A 25726-nucleotide genomic window follows, 5' to 3' on the forward strand; every position below is an offset into this window, starting at 1 on the left:
ACCACATTTAAGGCAAAGCACACTCACTTTTTCCCTTTGTAAACACATAAGCATCTTTATTTTATTTGTGACACAATGAACAATATTTTGCGAAAATTCTAGTATTAACCATCATTCTAACACAATATCAGTCAACGTTATGAATGAAAATATTGACCATATAAAAAAACTTACATTCTTAGCAACGGTGTAAATTTTTATAAATGTATACATTTTTTCCATTAAAACACATTTACAGGCGAATTATCTTCAAGACATTCAGGGATAGTTGAGTGTTTTTCTACCCAGCACACATTCCTTAAATAATATAAATATATCATACAAAAGCACTTTTAGTGTAGTAGAAGTTCAATAACAGTCTAGTGATCTGATTTTATTGGACACAAATTGTCAGTGTTTGAATGAGGAAGTTCAACTAAACATGCAATCGCTCACTGCTATAGCAGGGGGCTCAAACTCATTTTAGCTGGTGGCCACTTGCTACAGAAAAAAAATCTCATGGGGGCCGGACTAATAGTTTAAGAGAAAGAGGTAAAGACAGAGAAAAAGATAGAAGGAAAGAAAGCGAGATCAATAGAGAGAGAGAACAAGAAAGTCAGTGTAGGAAAGAGAAATAGTAAGAGAGACGGAAAAAAGGGAGAGTCACAGAAATAGAGAGCACAACAGAGAGAATACAACACAGAAGAGAGAATAAAAAAGAAAGAGGCACAAAGAGAAAGAAAGACACAAATGGAAAGAAATAAACGGAGAAACAAAGTGAGAAAGAGAAACATCAAAATAATTTAAAAAAGAGACAAAGACAGAAAAAAAGAGAGCAAGTGAGAAAGAAGAAGGAAAGGGCAAAATAGAAAGAGAAAGGGAAAAAAGGAGACGGTGAGAAATAGAATAAAGGAGAGAAAGAGAGGGAGAGAGGGAGAGAGAGAGAGAGAGAAGGATAGAGAAACAGAGAGAGAAATACTACTACAGTTGCTTCGAGAGGGGTTCCTAGCTTGGGTGACATCAAGTGGACATATTTCAAACTGCTGTGTAGTTTTCTCTTACTTTTCCCTCAGTATTGTCTTGTGAGCCAGATTAAAACCTTAGGCGGGCCTTATCCGGCTCGCGGGCCGGGCCGCCTTTTTGACACCAGTGTGCTATAGTGACTGTTAGCATTAGCCTCAGCTCCCTACAGTAATTTGCATTTCCAGACACAACAGTTGTCAGTACAACAGTAAGAACTTGGCACAAATCCGGTTTGTACTCTCTTGCGAATCACCCACAAGTTGAGCACCTCGGCACCCAAGTCGGTCATGCTTTTATCCCTCCAGATGAAACTGAGTAGTCACGTCATTCTCAATAACTGCTTTCATGGCCTGTCAAAATGTAGATGTTGCTCGGGGCTGAGGGATCGTTGGTTGGTGTGCTCTGAAGAACGATGTCCCTACCAAAGTGAAATATTGGACAAATTGAAGGGGACTCACGAGATGAAACTCCACTCTTGTTTTGTATATTATCTAGTGTCAATAATATTTCAAGAGAATTTAGAATTGTCTTTATTGTCATTAATGACAATGTAGTGAACATTGTTTACAACAAGATTGGAAGTGGCATTAAGATAAACACATAAAAAAGACTTAAAGGGACACTGTCCAAAATTTGACCACTAGATGTCGCTGTATTGTGTAGTGCAACTGAAAACGAGCGCTAGGATATAAACTACGGACACTCAATGTGACCAAACCGCACTATTTTACTTCTAATTTTTATGCCCACCCTTTCACAAGGTTTTTGGTTTTGAGGGATATCCAGAGCAGCACGATGGCGGACAATCATGTCAGCTCACCATAGTTGAGCCTCATGTTATGGAAAAAAGATAAAAATATCTTGGCTTACGAGTATTGTAGAAATTTCACGTTTCTATGATAGTTCACGTATTTTACTTATTATTGAACTCATAAGTCTTTTTTTAATGGCTAAAAGGCGCTAAATAATACACAGTCCATTAAGTACCATCCATTATCCTCTGCTTATGCAGGATTCAGGTCACAGGAGCAGCTGCCTCAGCAGGGTAACCCAGACCCACGTTCCCCAGTCACTTTGTCCAGCTCATCCGACAGCTTAGAGACCTAGTCTCTCCAGCATGTCCTGGGTCGTTCCAGAGGCCCCTTGCTGGCAGGAGATGCCCAAAACACCGTTTAGGAGGCATCCTTATCAGCTGGCCCATCTCAATGCAGAGGAGCAGTGGCGCTACACTGAGTCCCTACCGGATGACTGAGCTTCTCACCCTATCTCTAAGGGAGAGCCCAGTCACCCTGCGAGGAAACTCTTTCAGACGCTTGTCTGATGAAACGACTACAAAGTCAATAATCGAACTGGGTCCTGGAGTGTCTTGGGGCCAGGTGTACATAGGAACACCCTTTTGTGTCATATGGAGTTCCTTATAGACATGCCATACAGGGCACAGAAGTCCAATAACAAAACACCACTCGGGTTTGGATCAGGGGGAGGGTGTTTCCCCCAATCACGCCCCTCCAGGTCTCACTGTCATTGCCCACGTGAGCGTTGAAGTCTCCCAGCAGTATGAGAGAGTTCCCAAGGGGCGCACTCTCAAGCACATCTTGGGGTACTCTGAACTGCTGTTAGGTGCATAGGCATAAACAACAGTCAGGACAGAGGGAAGCTACCTTCTCATCTACCGGGTGAACCCCAACGTACAGGGGCTGAGCCGTGGTTCAGCTAATACTGTATGCCCACTCCTGCTCTTCGCCTCTCGCACGGGCAACCCCAGAGTGGAAGAATGTCCAATGTCCCTCGAGAGGATTAGTACCAGAGCCCAGGCTGTGTGTGGAGTTGAGTCCGACTATCTAGTCAGAACCTCTCAACCTAACACACCGACTAGGTCCCTTACTGCCAGAGAGGTGACATCCCATGTCCCAAAAGCCAGTTTCTGTAGCCAGGTTTCAGTGCACCAATGACGCCTCCTTTGGCTGCTACCTGGCTCTCAATGCACACAATATTACACAGTTGTCATTCAAAAGATTAAAATAAGATAAAAAAAATGTCAGGCAAAATATTTACAAGGAGACAGGCCCAAGTTATAAGTGTTTTATAAGCCTATCCCTAATAGTGCAATGAAAAACAGTGCAATAACATTTAGATGCAAAATATTTCAAAAATAAGTCTATAAAATTGATTCTATACATAGGCAAGATATACATTTTCACAGTTTGAGTACAACCAGGCTCATTCTGGTAAAAAGACAACAACCCTTTCTTTTGAGTTTGTTAACTTACCTGTTTGTTCCCAAAACTCGGAAGACTCGACTCTCGTCTGTAATTTCTTGTGTTACCTGCAAATCACAGGCACATTGCATCCATTAAGAGACGTATGAGGAAAAGTTGCAAATCAAGCATGTTGAAAGTCCCAACTCATATTGTTGGGATATGATACACCAAATTGTGTGTTTAATTGCTGTTAAAAATGTCGGAAAAAATTGTTAAAACGTCACGAAATTGTGAATATGTTTAATTGCTGTTGAGATTGTCGAGAAAAATTGTTCAAACCTCACATTGTTTATTTGCTAAAAACCAAACCAAGAAGTATTTAATTGCTGTTAAAAGTGTCAAAAAAAATTGTTAAAACGCCATATATCGAAATTGTGAACATGCCTAATTGCTGTTAAGATTGTCGAGAAAAATTGTTCAAACCTCACATTGTTTATTTGATGTTACTAGTGACAATAAAATTGTTCAAACCCAAAAAAAAACAAACCGAAAGTCCCATCACCTCGTTTGAGCGAAAGCTCCTTCCTTTAAGTCCGTGCTTCCAGAAAGCCAGCACGCTGTCCTGCAGGCAAACTAACACAAAAGCATATCTAACACATTGAGAAAGACATTCACCCTCCTCCCTTTGTGTTTTTCCTTTACCGAGCGTTTCAATAGGGAAGTCAAATACCATCTCAGCGGCTAGCTCTCGGCACGGAAAACCCTGCAGGTCGACAATCCTGACGCTTCCTGTAGCAATCGACAAAAATCACATTCGGCTCATGAGCATCCTTTGCAAATTGTTGGCTCCCAAATAAATAAGCTGGCTTACTTTCCAATGCAATCAAAACGCTGTCCCGGTCCAACTGGGTGACCTGTACAGCTTGAATTGCCCCATTTTCTGCAAAAAAAACTTTGGAAATTATTTTTTCCTCCTTTACGGGCGAATCTTAATCTATTGATAAGTAAATCATTTAATGCTGGTTCAACTTTGCTTTTATTCTGTTTTTACTCTTGGACACCTGCAATGTAGATTGCTTAGGACGCTGTTCTTTATTTTGACTATTATTGCACACTTTTGTTTGTTATTTTTGCCCACTGTTGTCTGTAATTTTTGAACGTATGCACTGGTTACAAAATTGTCACAATTGGCCAATCATATTGCTGATTTCTATTTCCACACCTGCATACCTCCTTTTGTAACCCAGGAGATTTATTAAAAAGAAAAGGCTCCTTGGAAGACCTTTGGAACACGTTGGAATTTTTGCATCTTGAGGGTTTCACCTGTTCTCCTTGCAAGCTTAAAAAGTATTGTTGTCTTCTCTCCTTAATTCAAGTGTCTACTTAACTATGAACGTATCGCCTATAATTTAAATTGAAATAATTCATAAGAATAAAGTATATGATAGAAACTACTTTTTAATCAAATGAGTCATGTTTTGTGTCAAGTAACAAATTTAACATGTTTTAGGTAATCTTTGAAATTTAGACACAACCATTTTTCAAACAAAGATTTTTCTTTTATACACTCTTACAATATTGTCTTCAGTAAAGATTATAGGCATAAATTCATGAAATTTTAAAGTGAGACATCAAAATAAAGTAATAAATGATAAAGTAATGAATTGTGTCATATTCAAATACGTATACAGTGTTATTACCAGAAAGTATTATTCCTTGTTTGCTGGATTCACAATGCGTCCAAAGACCAAATTTGTAGTCATCACTTTTCAATATTCAAAGAAGAAACCCTGGCATCTTAATTTTTAGAATTTTGTTTAACTTCTAAGTGATTGTTTTTAATTGACATTTTCAAATAATCTTTAATTGATAAACGTTAATTGTATTACTCTCTCAAGCATGACTGAGAAAATGAATATACAATGAAGGATACCAATTATATCTGGTTGTACAGACTTGTTTTTAGCAAGGGATTGGCTTTTTAAAAGTTTCAAAGTTCCAAAAGGTGGATTTCGCGAGTTATGTCTCTATTAGAATATGATGTTAAAATAAATTAAAACTGGCCCACACAATTTAGTGCAAGGAGCAACCTTACCTGCCTCAGTGATGGGGGCACCATTCAGCTCAATGATATCAAACTTGAGCTCTCCTTGATCGCAACCTCGTACGCCCACACATAGCTGGGGGAACTCGTCACTCATCAACACCAGCAGCTCAAACACATTCAGGTTGTCAGGAAGCTTGGCGGCCAGGTGCTGCGAGCGCAAGTATCCGTTCATACGCCCTGCTATGCTTGGCACATAAAATCCTGAGGTGGCGGGATACCCACCTTGAGGTGCATGAACTTCTGTAGCGGCTCGTACCACAGCAGCAGAACTAGGCCGGAAGGTACTGCTCCACATAAAAAGGTGCTGTCGGTGTATGGGTTTCGAGCTGCGGGGAAAGGGGTCAGTCATACAGTTGCAGACTGGATCAGTAAAAAGCTTGTGTGTCCTTACCCACGCTACATCGCCTGCAGCCTTTTGTGTCAGGGATTTTCACAGATAAGGCAAACTTTCTGCGGACAGCACATTGGCAAAGCCTTCAGTCTGAGCCGAAAGCAGTCTGATTGAACTTACAGTCATAATTAGAATGTTAGGCCCAAACCCAATACTTCCTAATTCATCTACCCAATTTCTTTTGTTAAACTCTCTCCTCCCCTTTGCACTTCTTTGATGAGGGCAAGGGCACGATTTCTCTAGAAAATGGGAGCATACTCAATCCATACCATGTAATCACTTCAGGCCACGCAAGTCGTGATGTAAAATATGTGACAATTGTTCTTTTTTTATTGCACACAACTCAAAACAGTAAATTGGAAGTGGTCACCCCAGTAAACTGTGGGGTTAAACATAAAAAGAAGTAATATGCGCTTCACTGTAGTTTACTCTTCCTTGTCTTTCCAACAAGCAACGCTCACACTTCTTCATTTGTTTCTGTGATTTTGCTTATACCACAATTCCCTCTGTAGGAATTTAAGTTCCACAACACAGCATTAACACATAATTGGTTCATTCCGTCCCACAATTGCTTTCACTTTGTCTTTTATGCCACGTGGGCATGACTATGGAGAAGCTAGAGCACTTCTGAAATATCTTTGTGACAGGAGGCTTGTTTCCCTTACTCTTTCCAGCCCCTCTACGCTTTGTGGAGGAATGGGACAGACTTTGTGTTTTAGTAAACGTGCAAAATGGAGGGGGAGGGACAGTAATGGGATTGAGCCTGGGATTAAAACAACATGAAATTATGTGTATGTCACCCCTCACCCTTAGAGGGTTACATTCGGATTTTTTTTGTCTGTGTTAGGGGTTTTTCCCTCATTGTTTTTTCCCAGGTTTAAGACTTTGAGTTACCTTGTGGCAAACTTGTCAGAGAAACGGCTGGTGCCTAGTGACAGACTGACGTGTCTTTTGGTTAACTGCAGCTTCTGCTCAAACAAGCTGCTCAGACTGTGGGAACACAACTGTGACGATTTTCCTGCGGTAGGATGAAGCGGGGATATTTTCACCCTGAACGGGCGAGCAAAAGTTTTTTACATGAAACTTACGAGTCTTACCTGACACGGACATTAGCACGTTGTTCATTACGTACAACCAAGTGCATCGCTGGGGTAGCAGCTGTGTCAGTGAAGACAAGACAAATACAAATACGTTAAGGGCGCGTACCTTTTTACCATCCCAAAACCACTTCTGCAATGGATGGTAGGTTTCACTTAAAAATAGAAAACAAAATACAGTGGAAAGCAACTGGGACGTCATCCATTTACCTTCTCAAGCGTGTCTTCATGAAGTTCATTCAGGTTCAGTGTGTAGATTCCCTCCTCTGCCCCAAGAATCAGATATTGGTCTGAAAAGGGAGACATAAAGTCTTTACTGGGGAGCTCATCTCAAGCAGATTTAATCTACTTGCATTTGTCACCTCTTGTTTTGGGAAAAATCCAAGTGACTGCACAGTGTATCCTCAGAGGGCAGCCATTGAAGACTTTGGAAAAGCAGGCCCCCATCTGTGGCATGCACCCAAAAAATATCATAAACCACCCTCCGCTGTTTTTGGCTTGACTTGTTCCAGACCAATTCAATTGAGTTTACGGCATCTATTGTCACCGATTTCAGTTCAATATCAGTCACTGTCAATTGCATGCACTGTTGATTGGCGCTCAGTGCAAATACAGGGTGTCCCAAAAAATGTATACACATTTTAGCAGCTGATACATCAAATTATTTATTATTTTTTTGTAGAACCCATCGAATCAAGTCATAGCAGACTTTACTTTGATCAAAGGAAATTACATTTAGTTGCCTTGCATGGCTAACGCTGCTATCTGTGTGTGAGTGTGTGTGAAGCACATTGTAAAACGCTTTGAGAGGTCTTCATTGACTTGAAAAGCGCTATATAAATGCAAACCGTTTACATTTTACATTTAAATGGTTACTGTTAGTATGAAAACGGAATTAATTCCTGTGAAAATAACATGGTGGTCGGCCATAACATGTGAATTCTCAAGTCCCCAGTAGGTGCAATTGTGTCTGTTAATTGAGCAATTTATGTGAACGTGGCCTCATCACTCCACACAATCTTTGTAGGAAAGTGTGCATCTTCGTATTTTTTTTCAAGTACCACTCACAGAACTGTACTCTTCGGTCTGGATGTCCGTCCTGAAGATCATGTACTAATCTTGGAATGTAACTTTTCCATTGACAACGGTTCATGATGTGATTGACAGCTGAATTTGAAATGCTTACTTCATGACTAGCTTGGCGCCAACACTTTCTTGGATTTCGTTGGAAGTTTTCGAGTAATCTTTCTTCTTTGTGGGGCTTGTCAATGTACACGTACATCCAGAATACTTGTTATGGATGTCCTGAACAGTTGTACCAGCTTGTCTCTATTTTGAGTGATAGTAACTCGTGTTCGTGTTTAACTCTCTTTTAAATTCTCTTTGCACGGCTGCTGTATTTCATACTTTCAGTAGCATTTTAGAATAAACTCTTCATATTTTAAGTCGAGTGTGGTTGTCATCACTCGGTTCACAGGGTTCAGTCTATAAAGAAAAAATAAATGATTGAATTATCAGCTGATAAAATGTGTGCATTAACGCAGTGGATATTTGAAAAATAATGTGGAACAGAAAAAAGATAATGTTACTTTTCATGTGTGCTTCTGTTTATATTTGACACTTACATGGACCTGAGGGGTTGGAGGAAGTCCATGAAAATCAGCCGTCTAGAAGACAAAAAAACGTAAGGATACAATAAGCCAGTAATAGGTAGCGGGCCGCACAGAAGGAGAATGAGTTCCATTATTTTTCAAATATTGTTATTTTAATGACACTGCTACATTTCAGAGCAAACTTGAACTGGGGCTTTAAGGTGATAAGGTGGTTTGAATTAAATCATTGTTGTTTGCACAGGTGGGTGCAGTGTCCTGTTGGAAGGTGCAAATGTCACGTTGGAAACAAGGATTTCCACAGAGGAAACAGTAAAGTATGAATCAAACCAAACATTTGTGGTTATATCCAATCAGCGTGAAGAATGGTCAACTACGTCACACTAGAATTATTTTAAACAAACCAGCCGCTATAAAAAAACATTTGGCAACGGAGTTGGAGGATGCATAGACCCCTGAGTCAAGAGCAGGACACAGAGACCACAAAACACCAACAAGCTATAAGCAGAGTTAGTTCATTTGGTCAGTTTGTATTTTCAATTACTTGGCACACAAATCGGCATGACGTTTTGCTTTAAACGTTACGGTAGTGACCAGAGTGTGTTGCTTTTGGCGTATCCACCTCACAGTTCACATGTCCCGGGTTCAAGTCCAACTACCAGCCTTCTTGTGTGAAGTTTGCATGTTCTCCACATGCCAGTGGGTACGTTGGTTTCCTCCCACATTCCAAAAACATGAATGGGATGAGTCCAGAACCCCTGCGACCCTTGTTAGCATAATCAGTTAAAAAATAAATGTGAGTTCAGTGTGATGTTACGAGGACATCTAAATGTTCTATATGACTAAACAGTGGATTTTTGCTCATTATTACTATTAACTGTGTTATTATTGTAAATATTATAAATACCAACATGTTTAATGCCGTCCTTGGGCCGGGCTGTGAAAATATTGGCAATGAACCAGTCCGTGGTTGCGGACCATTGCAATGAGCCACTTTTGTCAGAGGAGCAGTTCTGCCTCTGTCTAACAGAGGTGCTTCATCTTGGAAAAAAATATGGTCAACGGCTAAGGAACTCACAGATTCCTTCAGCTTTTTTCTCAGCGTGCTCCACTCTGGTGAAAAGGGCGGGCCTTTTCCTTCACCTATTTTTTCAGGCTCGGCAGATGAGACGGACGCGCCTTCGGGCAGACATGGGTTGCTGATGTGCTGCCGGATGTCCGGTGTGGCCGCGCAGCGGGCCAGGACGGCTGAAAAGGAGAACGTTTTCACAGGTCAAGAGCTGCCAGCCACGGGCTGCAAATGTGCCATGATGGAAGGTACCAGATGATGAAGCGCAGTCAGGTGGCGCCTGGCCCAGTGTGCAGCTCGGCCTTGGTGTTGCGTCTCTGTGGCCGCTATTGGCGCCCAGGAAGCAGAACGCAGGCAGGGAGGCTGTAGTTGCACTCTTCTTCCCTCCCTAGATCGACAAATTAGCACGTACAGTAAGAAACATCTCACACAGTAGAGGACAGTCAGTGCCTGCAAGGCCTTCTCTGCTAGCCTAAAAATATCGCACTCAAGTGATGTGAATTATATTTTCTCAATGAATACTTATTAAATAATTCCAAATTGTCTGCCAGGCTCCTTCTAATGCTTTTCCCTAAGCCGCACTGCTCCCAGATGTGTTTTTTTATATTCGAGCATTAAATCTATCATATTTCAGCCATTACTTGTTGCCAGGGTCAGAAATCTACCTGGAGGCCTTCAAAATCAGATCTGCAGATCTGTGTATAAAATAAGTGTTGATAAAGCTGTTGCTTGGCACACAGTGTAAAATAAGTGTTGATAAAGCTGTTGCTTTTACCAATCATTTTTTGATTTGGCGGGACCAGGGTCTTCTAGCTGGCATAGGGAAACATTCGTTTTTTAATACCAATTTAGTTTACCAATACTAGAAACTATGACTGGCTATGAGGCGGTAATGCATCAACGTTGTGGTGCAAACAGTCGTTAAACTTAAAGAGGATGAAGAATGATTGGCTAGTGATAGACTGTAATAACCAGAGCTAGCTGTATCTGTAGCGAGCTGCAGAAGCAAACACAGTATATTGTTATGTTGATATAATAGCAGGTTTGTTGACCCACAATGGCTTAAGGAGAAGAAGAGAAATGGTTTAACCAGGGCAAGCAGGAACTTTCATTCTGGGGACACGGTGAAAGCGCTGGATCAAAAAACAGGCAACCATGTGGAACTTCTTCTCTTACTATCTGTTCACTAACAAGTGAATAAAGGAGAATTGTTAATATGTGACTATATTCCTAAATAATCTTGCAATTTTTTTAGGTTATTATTGATGTTTTTTTAATATGTATTGCAGCTGTACCTGATGTAAAAGTTTTATAGGCATAAAATAGATATTGAAAGTTGGAGTGATTCAGATGTAGCAGTACTCAAGGGCTAGTTGGGAAATGCACACCCCACCACTGTATCTCACAAGTTCTGCTTTTTAAAATTTTCAAAATACACTCAACATAGTTGACCAAAGATTTGAGATTAGCTGCCAACTTGAGTACCTGTGAGAAAAGAATGGCTAAGTTTGATTTTTAAACAATTTGCAAAAGTGTGAACCAATCAAAGTAAAGATGACAACAGTTGATCAATATTCCCGAATAACATGTGAAAAAGACATTTCAAATGGGCAGCCAATTTTCAAAAAGCACATATACAACATGAAAACTTTAAGGATTTTGTTTCATGTGAGTGTGTGTGGCTCAACACTCACATCAGTCGATGGTGTTCTTCTGATTGTTAAGCTCCTGAAACACCAAAATGAGCAAAACAGTGAATCAGCCTCTGACTGGGTTCTGAAAACCTAAAAACTGAATTATGCACATGAAGCTCACTTGACATACATACAGATGATGCATACCTGTCAACTTATACAGTTTTGCCGTATTTTATACAACTTTTTGCTATCCGTGCAGATTTCCCTGCTCTTAAACATGCTGTGCCTTTAAAATACAACCTGATGAAGTCACTGCTGTTTCTTCAAACATGGGCATTGTTCAGTCTATTTGAAGTTGTGACACATGTGCCATAAAATGTCTCAGACTCTCAAAAAACACGTTTGATCTAAATACTTGCTTTTTTAGCTTGATTTTTGCACATTTGATTTTGGCACTCTCTGTTGACAGGTATGATTAACACAGCAACATTTGGGGTGGGATAGGGGTCTTGATGAGAAGCGGCGTTGAACACAGAGCCACAACACGGCAATCACAAATAGGAGCTATCTGGCAAGGATGAGCGTAGCCTACCTCAACTGCAGCGCTTGCTCCACACATTCCAACAGGCCCCTGCAACAGGAAGACCTGCGGTTTACGGCCCAGCGCCATCCAACCGGACATGGCGCTTCCACATCATTCAATCCATCAAGGGCCCTTCTAATTGCAAGCAGGGACCTTGGTGATGGCCATTTTTCCTCTGCCAAGGTTTAACTCCTAATGAGCGAAGTGTAAAAATGTACCAAATATGGAAAGGTCTTAACGTATCTTAAGCAAATTTGAGTCCCAAATTACTAAACAAACTATAGAGCAGTTTTTTTTCCCTAATGCAAATATCAGATGATTAAATGTGATTGTTTTCATTTTGTAATAGCTTCGATTAAAAATTCAGAGAAGAATTCCACAGATGCTCGTAAATAAAAGATAGTGTTGAAGACAACACAATACTACTCAGTCTGGCGGTCTTCAAAAGGAAAACAAAGACTATTCTTCCTTTTTTTATGTGACGCAACTGCAGATATCTTACGGTGAGTCATCTTCACCGCCGAAGAAGCTCCAGTTCTCGTCATCGTCATCATAAGCGCTCTGGTGGGAAGAAAATGACCACAGTGGCTTAGATGCAACACTGTTAGGTTCCAGATGTCAGTAAATCGGGTGGCGGATTGATGCCGTTACCAGATCCGGATAAGGTTCTGTGACTTTCCTCAGAGGCGCACCAAACCTCACTTGGACAACTACAGGGGGGAATAGAAAGGCATTCGTGTGTAATGGAAGACATGACATTTTATGGTTGGGTGATGATTGGGATGGAGGAGGAATATTTGTAATTTAGATATTTGTATATTTTTATAGTATTTTAAGGCATTAGTTTATGTACTAAATGATGAATTAATGAATGTTTTAAAGTGGATTTGTTTTCTCAATCCTTTTCAAAATTTTATTTTAAATAAAAATGATATCATTTCTTAATAAAATGAGCCACAGCTAAATAAACAGTTGGAATTGTGTGATTCGTAAACAATCACTCTAAAATAGGGTTAGCCGAACTGAAGTCTACTGGCCACATACAGCCAGGCATTTTAAACTGGCCCGCCAGATGAAAATGGTAATCATGATCTTGTACCGATAATACTCTTGTCCCCCAATGTCCCCTTCCTTTGTACAAATAGCTGACTACATTTCTCTGTAGCGGCTATTTTGTAGAATGTATTTATTTTATTTATCAAATTTCATGCAAAAAAAACTTCCAAGCCTATTGCATTTTGAGTTTGTCAACGCAGATCAGTTTAAGTGCTTTAAAAAGTATATATTATATTATTTTACTTTAATTGTCAGTGTTTCATAACCAATTTAATGAAATGGTCTATTCATAGACATCTGAAATGAAATATAACATGTAGATTAACATGCATGTAGATTCATTCATAAATTCTTATGAGAAAAACTGAGAAGGCCCACATGATCTCATTTACTGTTTTATTCCCAGGGTATCGAATTCAAGACTCTGTATCTTCAGATAAAGAATAAAAATTTAAAATAAAATTGTTTTTTTCTCCCGGCCCGGGGCCTTAAGCCCTATTTTTTGTAACCCAATGCAGCATAAAACTAGAAAGGTTTGCCCATTCATGCTCTAAAAGAATCATTGTAGAATGTAAAGCTCGATTCACCTTTATACGATATAAATATATTATGAAAAACAGTGTTTCTGGCACAGTGAGTAGTAATAGATTGATCATGACATAGAATGTAATACCTTTTCATGTGTCATCTGTATCACTGGCGTTCCAGTGTTAATGTGTCGGCGCTCTCACCGCGATTACCCGAGTTGGAATCCCGTTGCATCCAATGTTTAGCGATTACAGTCAGTTCATCGATTGATCAATTATTGCACAAATACAGCAGGACATCTCATGGAGTATTTGACACCTATAATTACTGTATGCGTGTCTTATCTCATTAACTGTATTCTGCGGTATGCGCACCGGGTTATTAGGCGAAGTGTCACATTTCTAGCAAATTTGGGGTTTATAGGTGCGCCTTACAGTCTGAAAAACACGGTGGCAGTGTGTATCACGCACACACCGCTGGAACGTTTGGTGTGGCCTCCAGTGAGCAGGCATTCTTCCCACATGCGTAGCCGAGGGCTGACTGAGGCTCTTTTGTCTTGACACAACATAGCAAGACATCCGGTGTGTTTTCGAGCTGACAATTTTCCGCTTTCTCTCATCACCGTGGTTCGTACAAAACAAGGTTCAACCAATGAAATGTAAACGGCCAATCAATGAAAAAGGGAAGGAATTGGAATCAATGATGGGAAATACTTTGGTGAATGTGTTTGAAGGCTTACATTGTTCCTCAGACGCCGTCCTCTCCACGGGCAGATGTTTCCCTACGGATTGGATCTTGTCTGGAGCCTCAACTTCTGTCTGGCAACACAAACAAGATTTCAACATGCTTTCAAGTTTGTTTGTTTTCTTTCAAGTTTTTGCATTTTGGGTTTGGTTCAGATGGTTACGCCGGCAAGCCTTAATTTTGTTGAAGATTTTTTTAAATACAAGGGATTTTTTTCCCTTGCCTCCACACTTGTGTATTGGGTTCAAAGTGTTAGTTTGTCTGGTACTATTTATTGTAAACCATGATGAAGAGTTCACAACTGAGTGATTAGGTGGTCAACACGCAGCCTCACAGTGCGGAGGTCCAGGGTTTAAATCCAGCTACCGCAGCTTCCCCGTGGGGGGTTTGCATGTTCTCCTTGTGTCTGCCTAGGTTACCCCCGGGCACCCTGATTTCCTCCCACATTCCAAAAAACATGGATATCAGGTTAATTCGCAGGTTCAAATTGTCCCTAGGTGTGAATGCAGATGTGAATGGTTGTTTGTCTCTGTGTGCCCTGCGACTGGCTGGCAAACAGTTAAGGGTGCCCACTGCCCGAAGATAGCTGGCCTGGGCACCAGTGCCCCCGCGACCCTAGTGAGGATAAGCAGCACAGAAATGGATGGATGGATGCCTGATCCCCAATTTAGCACGTTGAAACTAGTAGCCTTCTGACACTGTTGTTATGGTAATGCTATGGCCTACATGTGTCAAACTTATGGCCCGCAGACAGAATGTGCTCCGCCAAATCATTGTATGAGGCCTCTAGGACGATGCTGAGAGAAGCACATGAGAAAAATGAGCTGCATCGCATCACATAATGACTTGCACTTTTAAAAATGTCCACTGTATGTCCCCAAAGCCAAGCGCCTCTCGCAAAGCACCCACTGTAGCTTTTTTTGCTGACAACAATAATCATCTAAAGAACATTGAGTAAACCCATCCCGGTGATATTTTACTTAAAATCAAAGTCTTAGACAGGCTGTTTAGGGGAGTACAAAAATACAAAATTTTGCACTTTGCAGAAGTTTAAAGAAGCTTTAGCTCATTTCTAAAAAAAAAATATTAAATCTAACAGCGAAGTTTACATATTCAGGTAAACATTTTCATTTAATAAATAGATAAATAAAAACATAAAAAGCAGAAATACTTATAAATCCTTAAATTAAATATTTACATTAGTGTTTGTATGCTATTTTTGGCACTTTCCGGTCTGCATGTGTTTCCCCGTGTTAAATAAACTGTAGTGCAAATGAATTCAAATGTTATTTTGCTATTGTTGTTTACAAGTGCAAAGTTAATTAACACTACAATAGATTAAATAGATTGAAGATTAAAAAAAAGTTGAGGGAAACAAACTTCAACAATCGTTTAATAATCAAAATCTTACATCCCTGAAACATAATTTAATTAAAATAACCCCCCCAGCCCTACAGCTAAGGCACACTTTTTAAGCTATTAATTTACTACTACGTGTGGATGTTTTTTTCTACCATGTTGACCCTGAACTAAATGAGTTTGACACCCCTGCTGTAGCCGGTCAGAGCTGCTGCAGCAGACCTCCAGCTGGTTGTGGTCCATGTGTAGTTCAGGGTTGTTGGCAGCATCTAGCAGCTCCAGGATCAGGTTACGGGTCAGCAATTGGGTCACAAAGGGATGCTGAAGGACAAGGGAAAGGAGGCGGTCACATGTAGCACGCTGAGTCAAAGGCAAAGATTGGCTGTTAGCGCACTCACCTGCAGCAGTGTCACAGCAGGAGGTCTTTTCCGAGGGTTTTTGATGAGTGCCATCTTGACGAAGCTTTGGAAGGCCGAAGACCTTCAAAAGGCAGACCATGAAACAACCGTGGGATCATCATCATCGTGGTATCCGTCCTCGTGAATACTCACCATTTGTTTTTGTCCTTTAGTTTTGGTGGTTGGAAGCTGCTCTTGGACATCAGCATCAGAGCTCTGTCAAATTGGGGAGAACGCAGTGAAGAAGCATGATTTGGTAGGGTACACACCAGGTGTGCCTTCTGCTCACTTCATGGGGTGGAGGTGGAACATTGGTGGCTGGAGCTCAGCCAGCTCCATGGCGGTGATGCCAACGGCCCAGATGTCGCACAAGTGGTTGTAGCCGCCTTTTTTCTCCACTGCTGCCACTTCGGGAGCCATCCTGCAGTCACGCAAATCACCTGCTTCGCTCACCTCTTCTTCTTAAATATATGTGACTCTTCAATGTCACTTGTATGCTTTAAATTCTTTCAAAAACTTTGACTTATTCCCACCGTAAACCCTGTTTTATGAACGCAATTTTCGACGGGTTCTGATTATCAATTCCAATTTGAGCATTTTGTCTATTCTCCATTTCAAAAGGGTCCAGAACAGGGTGAATGATCTTGATCTGTTAATGATTTACAACCGCAAAACCCTGAGATTTGGTCTTGGTCTCCAAAAGAGAAATTCCAGGAATTTTAAAAAGTAGACAAGATGAAGACCCCTGAGCTCCACACACAATGGAACCAGAAAAGCACTTTGTCTACCTTCGATCAACGTCATTCACGATCTTATTGTCCAAATCTGATTGATAAGGTCTCGAACCTTATCCGATGTTGGTTGGGATTTTGCTTTCTCTGGTTGGAAAATGGATCGAAAATCCTACAACTGTTCGTATTTGTCCGAGTGCAGTCAAAACCGAAAGAGGTGATCTGTTGTGCATGATCATTTTTATGGCGAGTGAGGCGTAGGAAAATGATTAAATTGTGTTTTAGCGCACAAACGTCAGCCTTACCAATATGGCGTCCCGATAAAAGAGTTGCGTTTGGCCACAGAAGCACTGATTTCTGCTGCTACACCGAAATCCGCTTCAGGGAACAAACACACAAATATGGTGAGTTTTAAAGTAGGAACAAAATCGGTATGGTAGGGCTTCAACTCTCAACTGACCAAGTTTAACGTCCCCTCGTTCTGTTAGAAGGATGTTGGCCCCCTGTGGAGGGATATTATCTTTCATTACACAATCAAATCTAGAGTTCTGTTGCCGCAGATTGACTCACCTTGACGTCTCGATGCATTTTTCCAGTTTCATGTAGATGATACAAACCCTAAAAGATACATAAAAAGCCATCGATTTATATGATCACAAATGGACAGACAAAGACAATTTAAACTCGACTTTGTTTTCGAGGTAATTCCATTCTCTGTCCCAAGACGGCGGCACTCAATTGATTTTGAGACGGCTGTTGCGACAGTTTGAATGAATGAATGAATAAACAATGAATGAATAAATTAGTGTATTACATAATTAATAGAGTAATTAATCAATGAACGAATTAATGAATGAAACGTTTTTTTCAAAAATGAGAAAAACACCCCCGCGACCCAACTGAGGATAAGTGGTGCAGATAATGGATGAGAAAAACACGAACAAAACTAAAAGTAAAAAAAAAGAAACAATGTTGAGGTAAAATGTTTGAAAAGGAATAGGAAGAAGCATATGATTATTTAGTCGACTTTTTCAATAATTGTGTCTTACAGTTAGATCTCCTGTATATTTACATATAACAAATAGCTAACGGATAGACAAAATTACATTAGTTCATATTACCAGAAAATAGAGAAAGGATAATAATAATAATAAAATACAAAAACAATAATATTCTTCTTTTATATTTCGAGCTACAGTATACATAAAGTAGAACAAAAAAAATCACATGATAACGTGAAAGAAGACATGCTTATCTGGTCAAAGCCCCTATTCAGTCTTTTATCTTCTGTGGATGCACAGACACTTCATCACCATGACCATTACTATTTTCACCATGTCAACTGACAGTTTTGTGGTGTGTGTTGACCATCATACAAAGCATATTGAACCTGCTGCTAGAGGAGGGGGGTGCCCCCAGGCAGCAGGACCACCCATTGTTATGTTATTTGTGCATTAAAAAGACAAAACACGGGAGCTTAATCCAGAGGGAACGAGCCTCCAGCTGCAAGGCTCCCACTTTTCTGCCCTGACTATGTTGTGTAGTACATGTCTGTTTTTGGTCTGATCAAAAGTGATCTCAATGTAATTGTATCTCCATTTATTTAGCTTTTGTTTAGTTTTAAACATCATCACCAGCATATTTATTCAACTTATTGTTTTGTTTATGAATATAAATCTAGATTAAAATAATTTGCATAATATAATGGTGACAGGGCAGCACGGCGGCGCAGTGGTTAGCACGTGTGCGGCACAGTTCTAAGGTCTTGAGAACCTCCTGTGTGGGTTCAAATCCAGCTACCGGACTTTCTCTGCGGAGTTTGTATGTTCTCCCCGTGCTTGCATGGGTTTCCTCCGGGCACTCCGGTTTCCTCCCACATTCCAAAGACATGCATTTCAGGTGGATTGGCTGGTCCAAATTGTCCCTAGGTGTGAATGAGCGAGCGAGTTGTCTGTCCCTGTGTGCCCTGCGATTGGCTGGCAACCAGTTCAGGGTGTCCCCTGCCCACTGCCCGATGATTGCTGGGATGGGCTCCAGCACCCCCGCGACCCTACTGAGGATAAGCGGTGCAGCTGATGAGATGAGAGATGAGATAATGGTGACAGCATAGTAAAACAATAACAACATTTGACAATAACATTAAGAAGTCACATAGTTGATAATGATAATCATAACAACACATAAATAATAGTCAGCTCACATTATTTGGATATCGATAATAATAATACTAAAAATAATAATGATAATAATAATAATGATAATAATAGTCACTATAACAGTTATAATAATAATAATCATCATCCTAATAATGTCATAATAATAATACGACATTAATCATCGGTAATAGTTTTACCCATCCATTAACTTACTAATCACTAAATATCATTCAAAAACTAATAGTGACAATAATAAAGACAGTGATAATAACAGTTAATGACAGTTATGATAATAATAATGATAATTATAATAATAATAACTAGTTTAATTGGCTTAAACCATCCATTTGCTATACAGTGGTTCTATTCTCTTAATGTAATTCAGACCCCATTTTCTTCCTCGCTGTACTTTGAGAATATTATTTTTTTCATGATTACCGATTTGATGCACCTGCGCCCGCTCCTTTGGCGCCCACTGCCACTCCTTTCTGTCACCTGTTGTCAGTCCGTCTGTGAATCTCAGTTTACTCTAGGCAAACTTTTTCGACCCTGACTCCCACCTGTTTTTGCTCCCGTCTGTTCCCCAGATTTGATCCATTTTTTATCCTGACGACATCTACTCTCCTCTCCAGGCTTTCGACTCGTTTCCGATCCCGACCACGTTTTTTGCTCTCCTGTCCCGGCTATTGACCCATTTTTTCCGTTCCCGACACCGCCATCGCTCGCCACGGAAGTCGCACTTCGGCGTTCAAAGCGACCTGCTTTCCTCTCCTTTCTTCCAATAAAACTGAGAGAAACGAAACGCAAGTGGGTCCTGTCTCCGTTCTGGTCCTGACAGTTTAATTGTATCGAGATTTGAACAGATGACCATTTGGACATTATTTGAGCTCGTCCTGTAAATGGTTGCAAGGTTTCACACACATACTCTTCCTGGTGGTTTTCACCGGTTGGATCTAAAAGTTACCACATCCTCTCAAGTTATATATTTCGAGGTCGCTGGTTCGCGCCTCTTCCGAGTCATACCTAAGACTTATAACATTGGTAAAATGGCGGCGCCCTCTGTTGGCTGCGGCTGCATCGGCTCGCTACAACGGGTCAGGTGTATCGACATTTCGTTCTTACAAAGAATGACAATACAAAGGAAATTATTATTATTATTATTATTATTCTAATTTTGGGCCCATATGATCGATGAGTTTGACCTCAGAATTATGCATCAGTTTACTAACCCTCTTTTATTTGAATTGGAAAGCCTCCCATTTAAAGGCCACACTTTTCTTTCAGATCCATTAGATGACACAAAACGTTTGTCCAAGTCAGAACGCCAAGCATGTCAGATTTGAGAGTTAAAATTGCTACATGTCCTGTCCGTGGCAAGGCTAGCGTGTAATGGTGCTGGCAGCATACCAGCGCAAATTTAACTGGCACAGAGTGGTATTTAAATTAATAAAGATGAGAAAAAACAAGTACCTGTAAGGTCTCTCTGCACACATATGCAATCTGTGTCTCCTTTAATGGGCCAGTCACTTTGAAGAAAACACAAAAATTACTTAGGAAAATGAATGCATCGAAAAATTCATACCTTGGTAGATATCCTGAAGGGAGCCGCCCCCGCAGTACTCCATGCAGATCCACAGTTTGGTGTTCCTGGCCACAATACAGACAGTATGCCCAATAGAAACAGTCAAACCCTTGAACAAGTTAAGAGGAACGCATTTTAAAAGAATGTAAACCAAAGACAACACACTCTAATAACAATAATGGTGAAAAACGCTATTTTTGCAAATATAACAAATCAAAACCTGACAGCTTTTGCTTTCTGTAGGTGTAAAAAGCTGAATTGAAGATTATTTCAGTTTCTATCATCTTCAGCAAGGAAATTTTGGACTTTTCTTCTATCAAATATCAACAATCAGTGGCGCCACCAGGAGATGGCCAGGGGAGGCCACGACCCCCCCCTATAAATGTGTTGGCCGCACCGCTTGCAAGTACATGGTTCGATTGTTGTAGCATCAGCTATGCATTTCATCCCAAATGCACAGCCAGGCAAGCCATTGCTCCTCACCTTCACAGTAGCCCCCCGCCACGCCCATGTCATTTCCCACCCCCAACTATGTTCTGCCTTGACCACGCTTCCATCAATGTAGTGTTTCCATTTGCCTCACAATATAAATGAACTACAGAGAATCTCCAATACAAGATTCCACAGCTTAAGCGAATTCTTGAGAGGAAGTAGTGGTAAGGAAATACCAAAGGCATTAATAGAGCTTACCGTCTTTCTGGAGCCATTTAGGGAGGTCTTTCACAGAATTTTTTAATTGTGTAAAATAGTACTTGCATTAACTGTGAGCAGTGCATCCTGTGAGCACAGTTTTTTATAAGCTTACAGGTAATCTGTTGATCCCTGTTGGGAAGTACTTGTTATGTTTTGTTCATTCAAAAATAATAGGTTTTGTGTTACATTAATGAATTATATGAGTGTATGTTGCACACACAGTGCAGCCTGGTAATCTGTCGATCCCTGTAGGGAAGTTGTTTTTGTTATATTTTGTTTATTCAGTAATAATTATTTTTTGTCACATTCACATTGTGTTGGGAATTATCCAGTTAAGATGTGATTGTCTCTGTACTTGCTTTTATTTGTATTTGCCACCAACCAGTAATAATTTAGTTAAATGTACACCTTATGCCCAATATATATATACATAACACAATAAAAAAAGGTTGGTTTGTGAAACTCAAAATATTGACTGGACAGTTATGGACTATACACATTAAATCATTAGTAACATCAAATATTCAGGGTTGAGTAGGGTTACTTTAACTTGATTACTTTCAATTACTTTTGGATTACTCCAATACCAAATATGCTAATAAAAGACAAAAGAAACTAAATATGAATAAAATGACTCAATTTTGTGCAGGCTTTGGGAGTAACGGAATACATGGAACGGCAAAAATGATGTTGGCAAGCTGTTTGGATTTCTTTTCATTTTGTTTCTGTTGCATTTTATCTTAGTTTTGCCTGAGATCAAAGAGATCAAAGCCAGGAGAGAAAGCTTACCACGTGTTGTGAGTCATAATTTTATTCATATTTAGTTTCTCTTGTCTTTTATTAGCATATTTTGTAATGGAGTAATCCAAAAGTAATTGGAAGTAATCAAGTTAAAGTAACCCTACCCAACCCTGCAAATATTACATAATACACCAAAGTATATCAGTCGCCAAGTCCTTCTTTCTCGTACTTCAATAACCTGAAATTATGGATTTTAGTTTTAGAGTGCCATTCCAAGAATTGAAGTGGAACAATCTTGCCATCCCTATGAAAGATTTCTGGAGGCGCTACTGTCCACAACACACAAGAGATGGCTTGGAAGTTGTTGAAAGTGAACAATTTGATTCTGTTTTGTCCCCAAATACCTGTGGTAGCTTCCAAAGTAGGCCACAATGTTTTTGTGCTTGCATTCCTTCATCATGGTGATCTCCTGCTGGATCGACGTGATGTCATCACCTGGAAAAGCGCAACCACTTCAGGTCAGAAGGAACTTGCTTTGTGGATGGCCAGTTTGGAAGTAGATTAAAAATGTATATATTAAAAAAAACACTACTGACATGGGTCCAGTTTGATGATCTTGATTGCGGCCATTTCCGATGTGTGGATGTTCCGAGCCTTGATTGGGATTAGGAGCATACAGGAATTCATGCGTACAGCAAAAAATACATAATGAAGTATCAATTCTGAGTAAAAGCTACAAGCCTCATGGAACTGGACAAGGCTTCGTTAAATTGATGTTTAAGCATAGGCGCTTCAACGCTACATTGCCTTTTTTTCCTCATATAATTCAATCAATTATTAAAATTGCTTTATGTCTAATATTGGAAATAGACTCAGTGCCCGAAACGCACGAAGGACTTCTTTGTTTTCCCATCTTGAGCCAAGGTAAAGGGCTATTTTCAGTTTTTCACTTTGGCATCCATAACACGTCAAATGCCATTCGTTTACTTCCTGTTTTCCTTCCTGTGAAAGCGCCGCGCTTCCTGTCGTGCAAGCCATACTTTCAGTGACCAAAATGCACAATGCCCTTCCCACTACTACTCACATATTATATTATAATTATATTACATTACATACCGAGTATGGGACATCATCCTTTTAACAGTAGCACCAATGACAGCATGTAAGGTAACTTAAATGTGTGTGTTAATCAGGGCAATTTTTCACACTAAAAGTGTTGTAAAGCTTGAGAGATGACACAAAGTTAACCAAGGTTAAGAGAATGAGACAAAAGACCTGTGGTACATTTGACTGTACTTCAGCAATGTCAAATGACGTATAAGAGTCTATAATCATGCTTCAGTTCCAGGCGTGTGGGAGTAGACGCTGGATTAATAGTGGCCTATCTGCCAGGGAAAAACTGATAAATAGTTGACAGTTTCGCGTTAGTGGTGGAAATTTGGAGATTTAGGTGGAAAAAAAAAAAATAATACTGATGCAGGTTTTTCCAACATTAATATAAAAGCATTTTTTGCTTGAGGGGAAAGATCTGCCAAGAAAAAGCAACTAAAGACGATCTCAAGATTTCTTGAAATAACACATTAATTCTAAAAGTTATGTAACTAAAAATGTCTGAAAATATTCTTCAATATGGTGTTTATTAATAAGGCTTTTGTAGTGCAGCTCGAAAGTAATCAGCATTCACTATTTTTTATCAAATTTGGAGTATTTGAATAACTGGGCATTCTATGAAATATCACCTAGACATTTCAAAATGATAATTTAACATAGTTATTGAAGGTATTTTGTTTCTTTCTAATTGTTTTTCTGTTTCTGGGCAACTCGAGTGGGCCACTTGCATTCTTGTGAACGTTTCCCTGGTATTTTATGTTTTTTTTGTACGCTATATAACATTTTTTGTACAGGATGGGCTCCAGCGCCCCCGCAACCCTGGTGAAGATAAGCGGTGCAGAAAATGGATGGATAGATGAATGGAAAAATATACTATATAGTATAATAACCAACACTAAATTTACTGCAAGATTTGAGATTTTTAAAATATTGCTTTTGTTTACTTAGTAAATAAACGTGTTTGCCTACATGAGCTTTGATTTTATTCCACATAGTCTACCTTGCTGTGAGTAAATAGGTGCTGTTTTGTTTTTGTAAGTTTTATTATCGCTTAAAAAGCAGAATTGCAATTATTAATGAGAGCAACTGACTGAGGTTGACAGGTATGCACTTGGTTGTAACCCTCATCATCACCCTGCACTGCAGTGCAGAAACTTAGGGAGAAATCCTTGTGTAGGTATTGCAAGGGCATCAGCAAAAGGGCACAGAACCAAGTTCAGCGTTTTTAGGGAGAGGGTCGCGTAGCCCACTCAGGAGTCCCAAACACATCAAATTGTGAGGCGAGCATTTCAAGGGCTCAGTCTCACCTTAAAGACGTCCCCGTAAGTACCGCAACCGATCCGGTGGATGAGCTCGTAGTCGTCCAAAGGGTCGAGGAACGAAACCCCCGCGCGCTCCATGCCACGACCGTGCTTTCCGCGCGTCCTGCGTGGGTTTGGCCGTCCAGGCTGCGCGCAGCCCGCTTTGCCGCTCCTCACTTGCAGGACAAAGAACTTCCACGGCAGCCCCCTCCCATCCTTTCTCCAAAAAGAAGGGAAATACGCCGAAACAAACGACTTTTAAAGGGACACGCGCGCGTAAAATGGAACACAGATCAGAAAAATCAAAATGTTAACACTCGTGCATCTCTACGGTGACTCTGCTTTGTTTTGAGCTGTGAAAACAATATAAAAAACTTTTTTTTTCTTCAAATAGTCAGTTCGAGCCACAAAAAAATGTTTTTTTTAATTCGAGAAATGAAAACGGAGTGGCCCCCTCGAACATGCGACGATTGGTGTCGTGGAAGGGTTATGTATCAATCAATCAATCAACCAGGGCCTGTAAAGCCTTCTTTGTTGAGAATCATGTGACGTTAATTATATTTTGTCCATCAACACGTATTCAATAATGTCAGCTTCCTTTCATTGTTTCTCCCTGGTTGTGCTGCATCCAGATGTGTGCTTCAGATTTAAGCATGTAACCAATCATTACTTGTTGCCAGGATCAGATATCTGACTGGGCAGGGAGCAGCCAATGATCTGGGCTGTTGATTACAGTTTTTACTGTCTGATGTCATGCTCCCAGCTTACCACAGTGATACCATATGCCAGAATGCTCTACAGCACAGGTATCAAACAGGCGGCCCGCGGGCCAGATCAGGCCCGCTAAGGGTTTGAATCCGGCCCGCGAGACAACACTCAGTGAAGCGCAAGAGAAAAAGAAGCTGCAGGTTGAAATATGTCAACTTGATGTTTCCAAAGCCAGGTGCCTCTCACAAAGAAACTGTACTTGTATTTATTTCTCTCTCTCTCTCGCTTTCTTTTCCACCCCTTTTCTCCCACTCTCTCTTTCGATCTCTGTGTCTCTTTTTCTCTTCCTTTGTTGCTCTTTCTCTTTCTTTTTCCCTTTTCTCTCTTCATACCCTTTGCGCTTTCTCTTCTCCTTTCTATTTCTCTTTGAATTTCTTTCTTCTTCTCCCTTTCTTTTCCCCATCTCTCATAACTTTTTATCTTTTGTTTCTCACGCTCTCTCCCTCTCTCTTTCTTTGTCCTGCCCTCTCTTTCTCTTATTTTTATTTCTCTTTCTTTCTCTGAAATCGACTTGTTAGGCCCCCGACAGAATGTTTCTTCTATCGTGTGGCCCCCCAAGTTAAAATGAGTTTGACACCCCCTGCTCTACAGTGTGGCTTTGTAGGACATCAGCAGCTTCTGTTCCAGGTTGTTTCGTTCATCCTCAGAACTCAGGAAGTTGAGACGCTACCGGGCCTTCCCCACAATATCCCAGGAGTTCTAAATTATTGAAAATAATATTTTTAAAGAGTCAGTTCGATCCACAAGAAATGCGTTTTTGTTTTTCCATGAAAGGAACGAAGCCGAGCAAGTCAAACAGCTCAAAGTTATGAAAGGGTTGTGGATCATTCATTCAATGTTTTCTTTCATTTGCTTTATTGGA

At 40.3% G+C, this 25726-nt stretch overlaps 1 protein-coding gene across 2 annotated transcripts; it reads right to left on the minus strand.

Annotated features, from left to right (window-relative positions):
• On the minus strand, positions 1 to 24261 carry map4k2 (mitogen-activated protein kinase kinase kinase kinase 2). Of its 2 annotated transcripts, XM_088347550.1 has the most exons (32): positions 24103 to 24261; positions 22282 to 22339; positions 22090 to 22180; positions 20252 to 20316; positions 20140 to 20195; positions 17084 to 17131; positions 16974 to 17016; positions 16819 to 16891; positions 16072 to 16203; positions 15936 to 15998; positions 15783 to 15864; positions 15607 to 15705; positions 14021 to 14099; positions 12349 to 12407; positions 12200 to 12258; positions 11707 to 11745; positions 11172 to 11205; positions 9730 to 9865; positions 9487 to 9656; positions 8424 to 8465; positions 7161 to 7245; positions 7009 to 7088; positions 6799 to 6859; positions 6596 to 6719; positions 5702 to 5760; positions 5533 to 5636; positions 5299 to 5458; positions 4075 to 4143; positions 3906 to 3992; positions 3766 to 3836; positions 3273 to 3328; positions 1 to 1420 (listed from the first exon to the last, which is right to left on the minus strand). In XM_088347550.1, exons 1-32 carry the CDS (start codon positions 24193 to 24195, stop codon positions 1333 to 1335), a joined length of 2565 nt encoding a protein of 854 aa, XP_088203676.1. In that variant the 5' UTR covers positions 24196 to 24261; the 3' UTR covers positions 1 to 1332. The 2 variants fall into 2 exon arrangements, with proteins under 2 accessions (XP_088203676.1, XP_088203677.1); XM_088347551.1 differs by lacking the exon at positions 11707 to 11745.
• Positions 24262 to 25726: the final 1465 nt, after the last annotated feature.

This window comes from Urocampus carinirostris, chromosome 11 (assembly GCF_059441175.1).
Source record: "Urocampus carinirostris isolate Australia breed hairy pipefish chromosome 11, RoL_Ucar_1.0, whole genome shotgun sequence".
Classification (NCBI taxonomy): Eukaryota; Metazoa; Chordata; class Actinopteri; order Syngnathiformes; family Syngnathidae; genus Urocampus; species Urocampus carinirostris.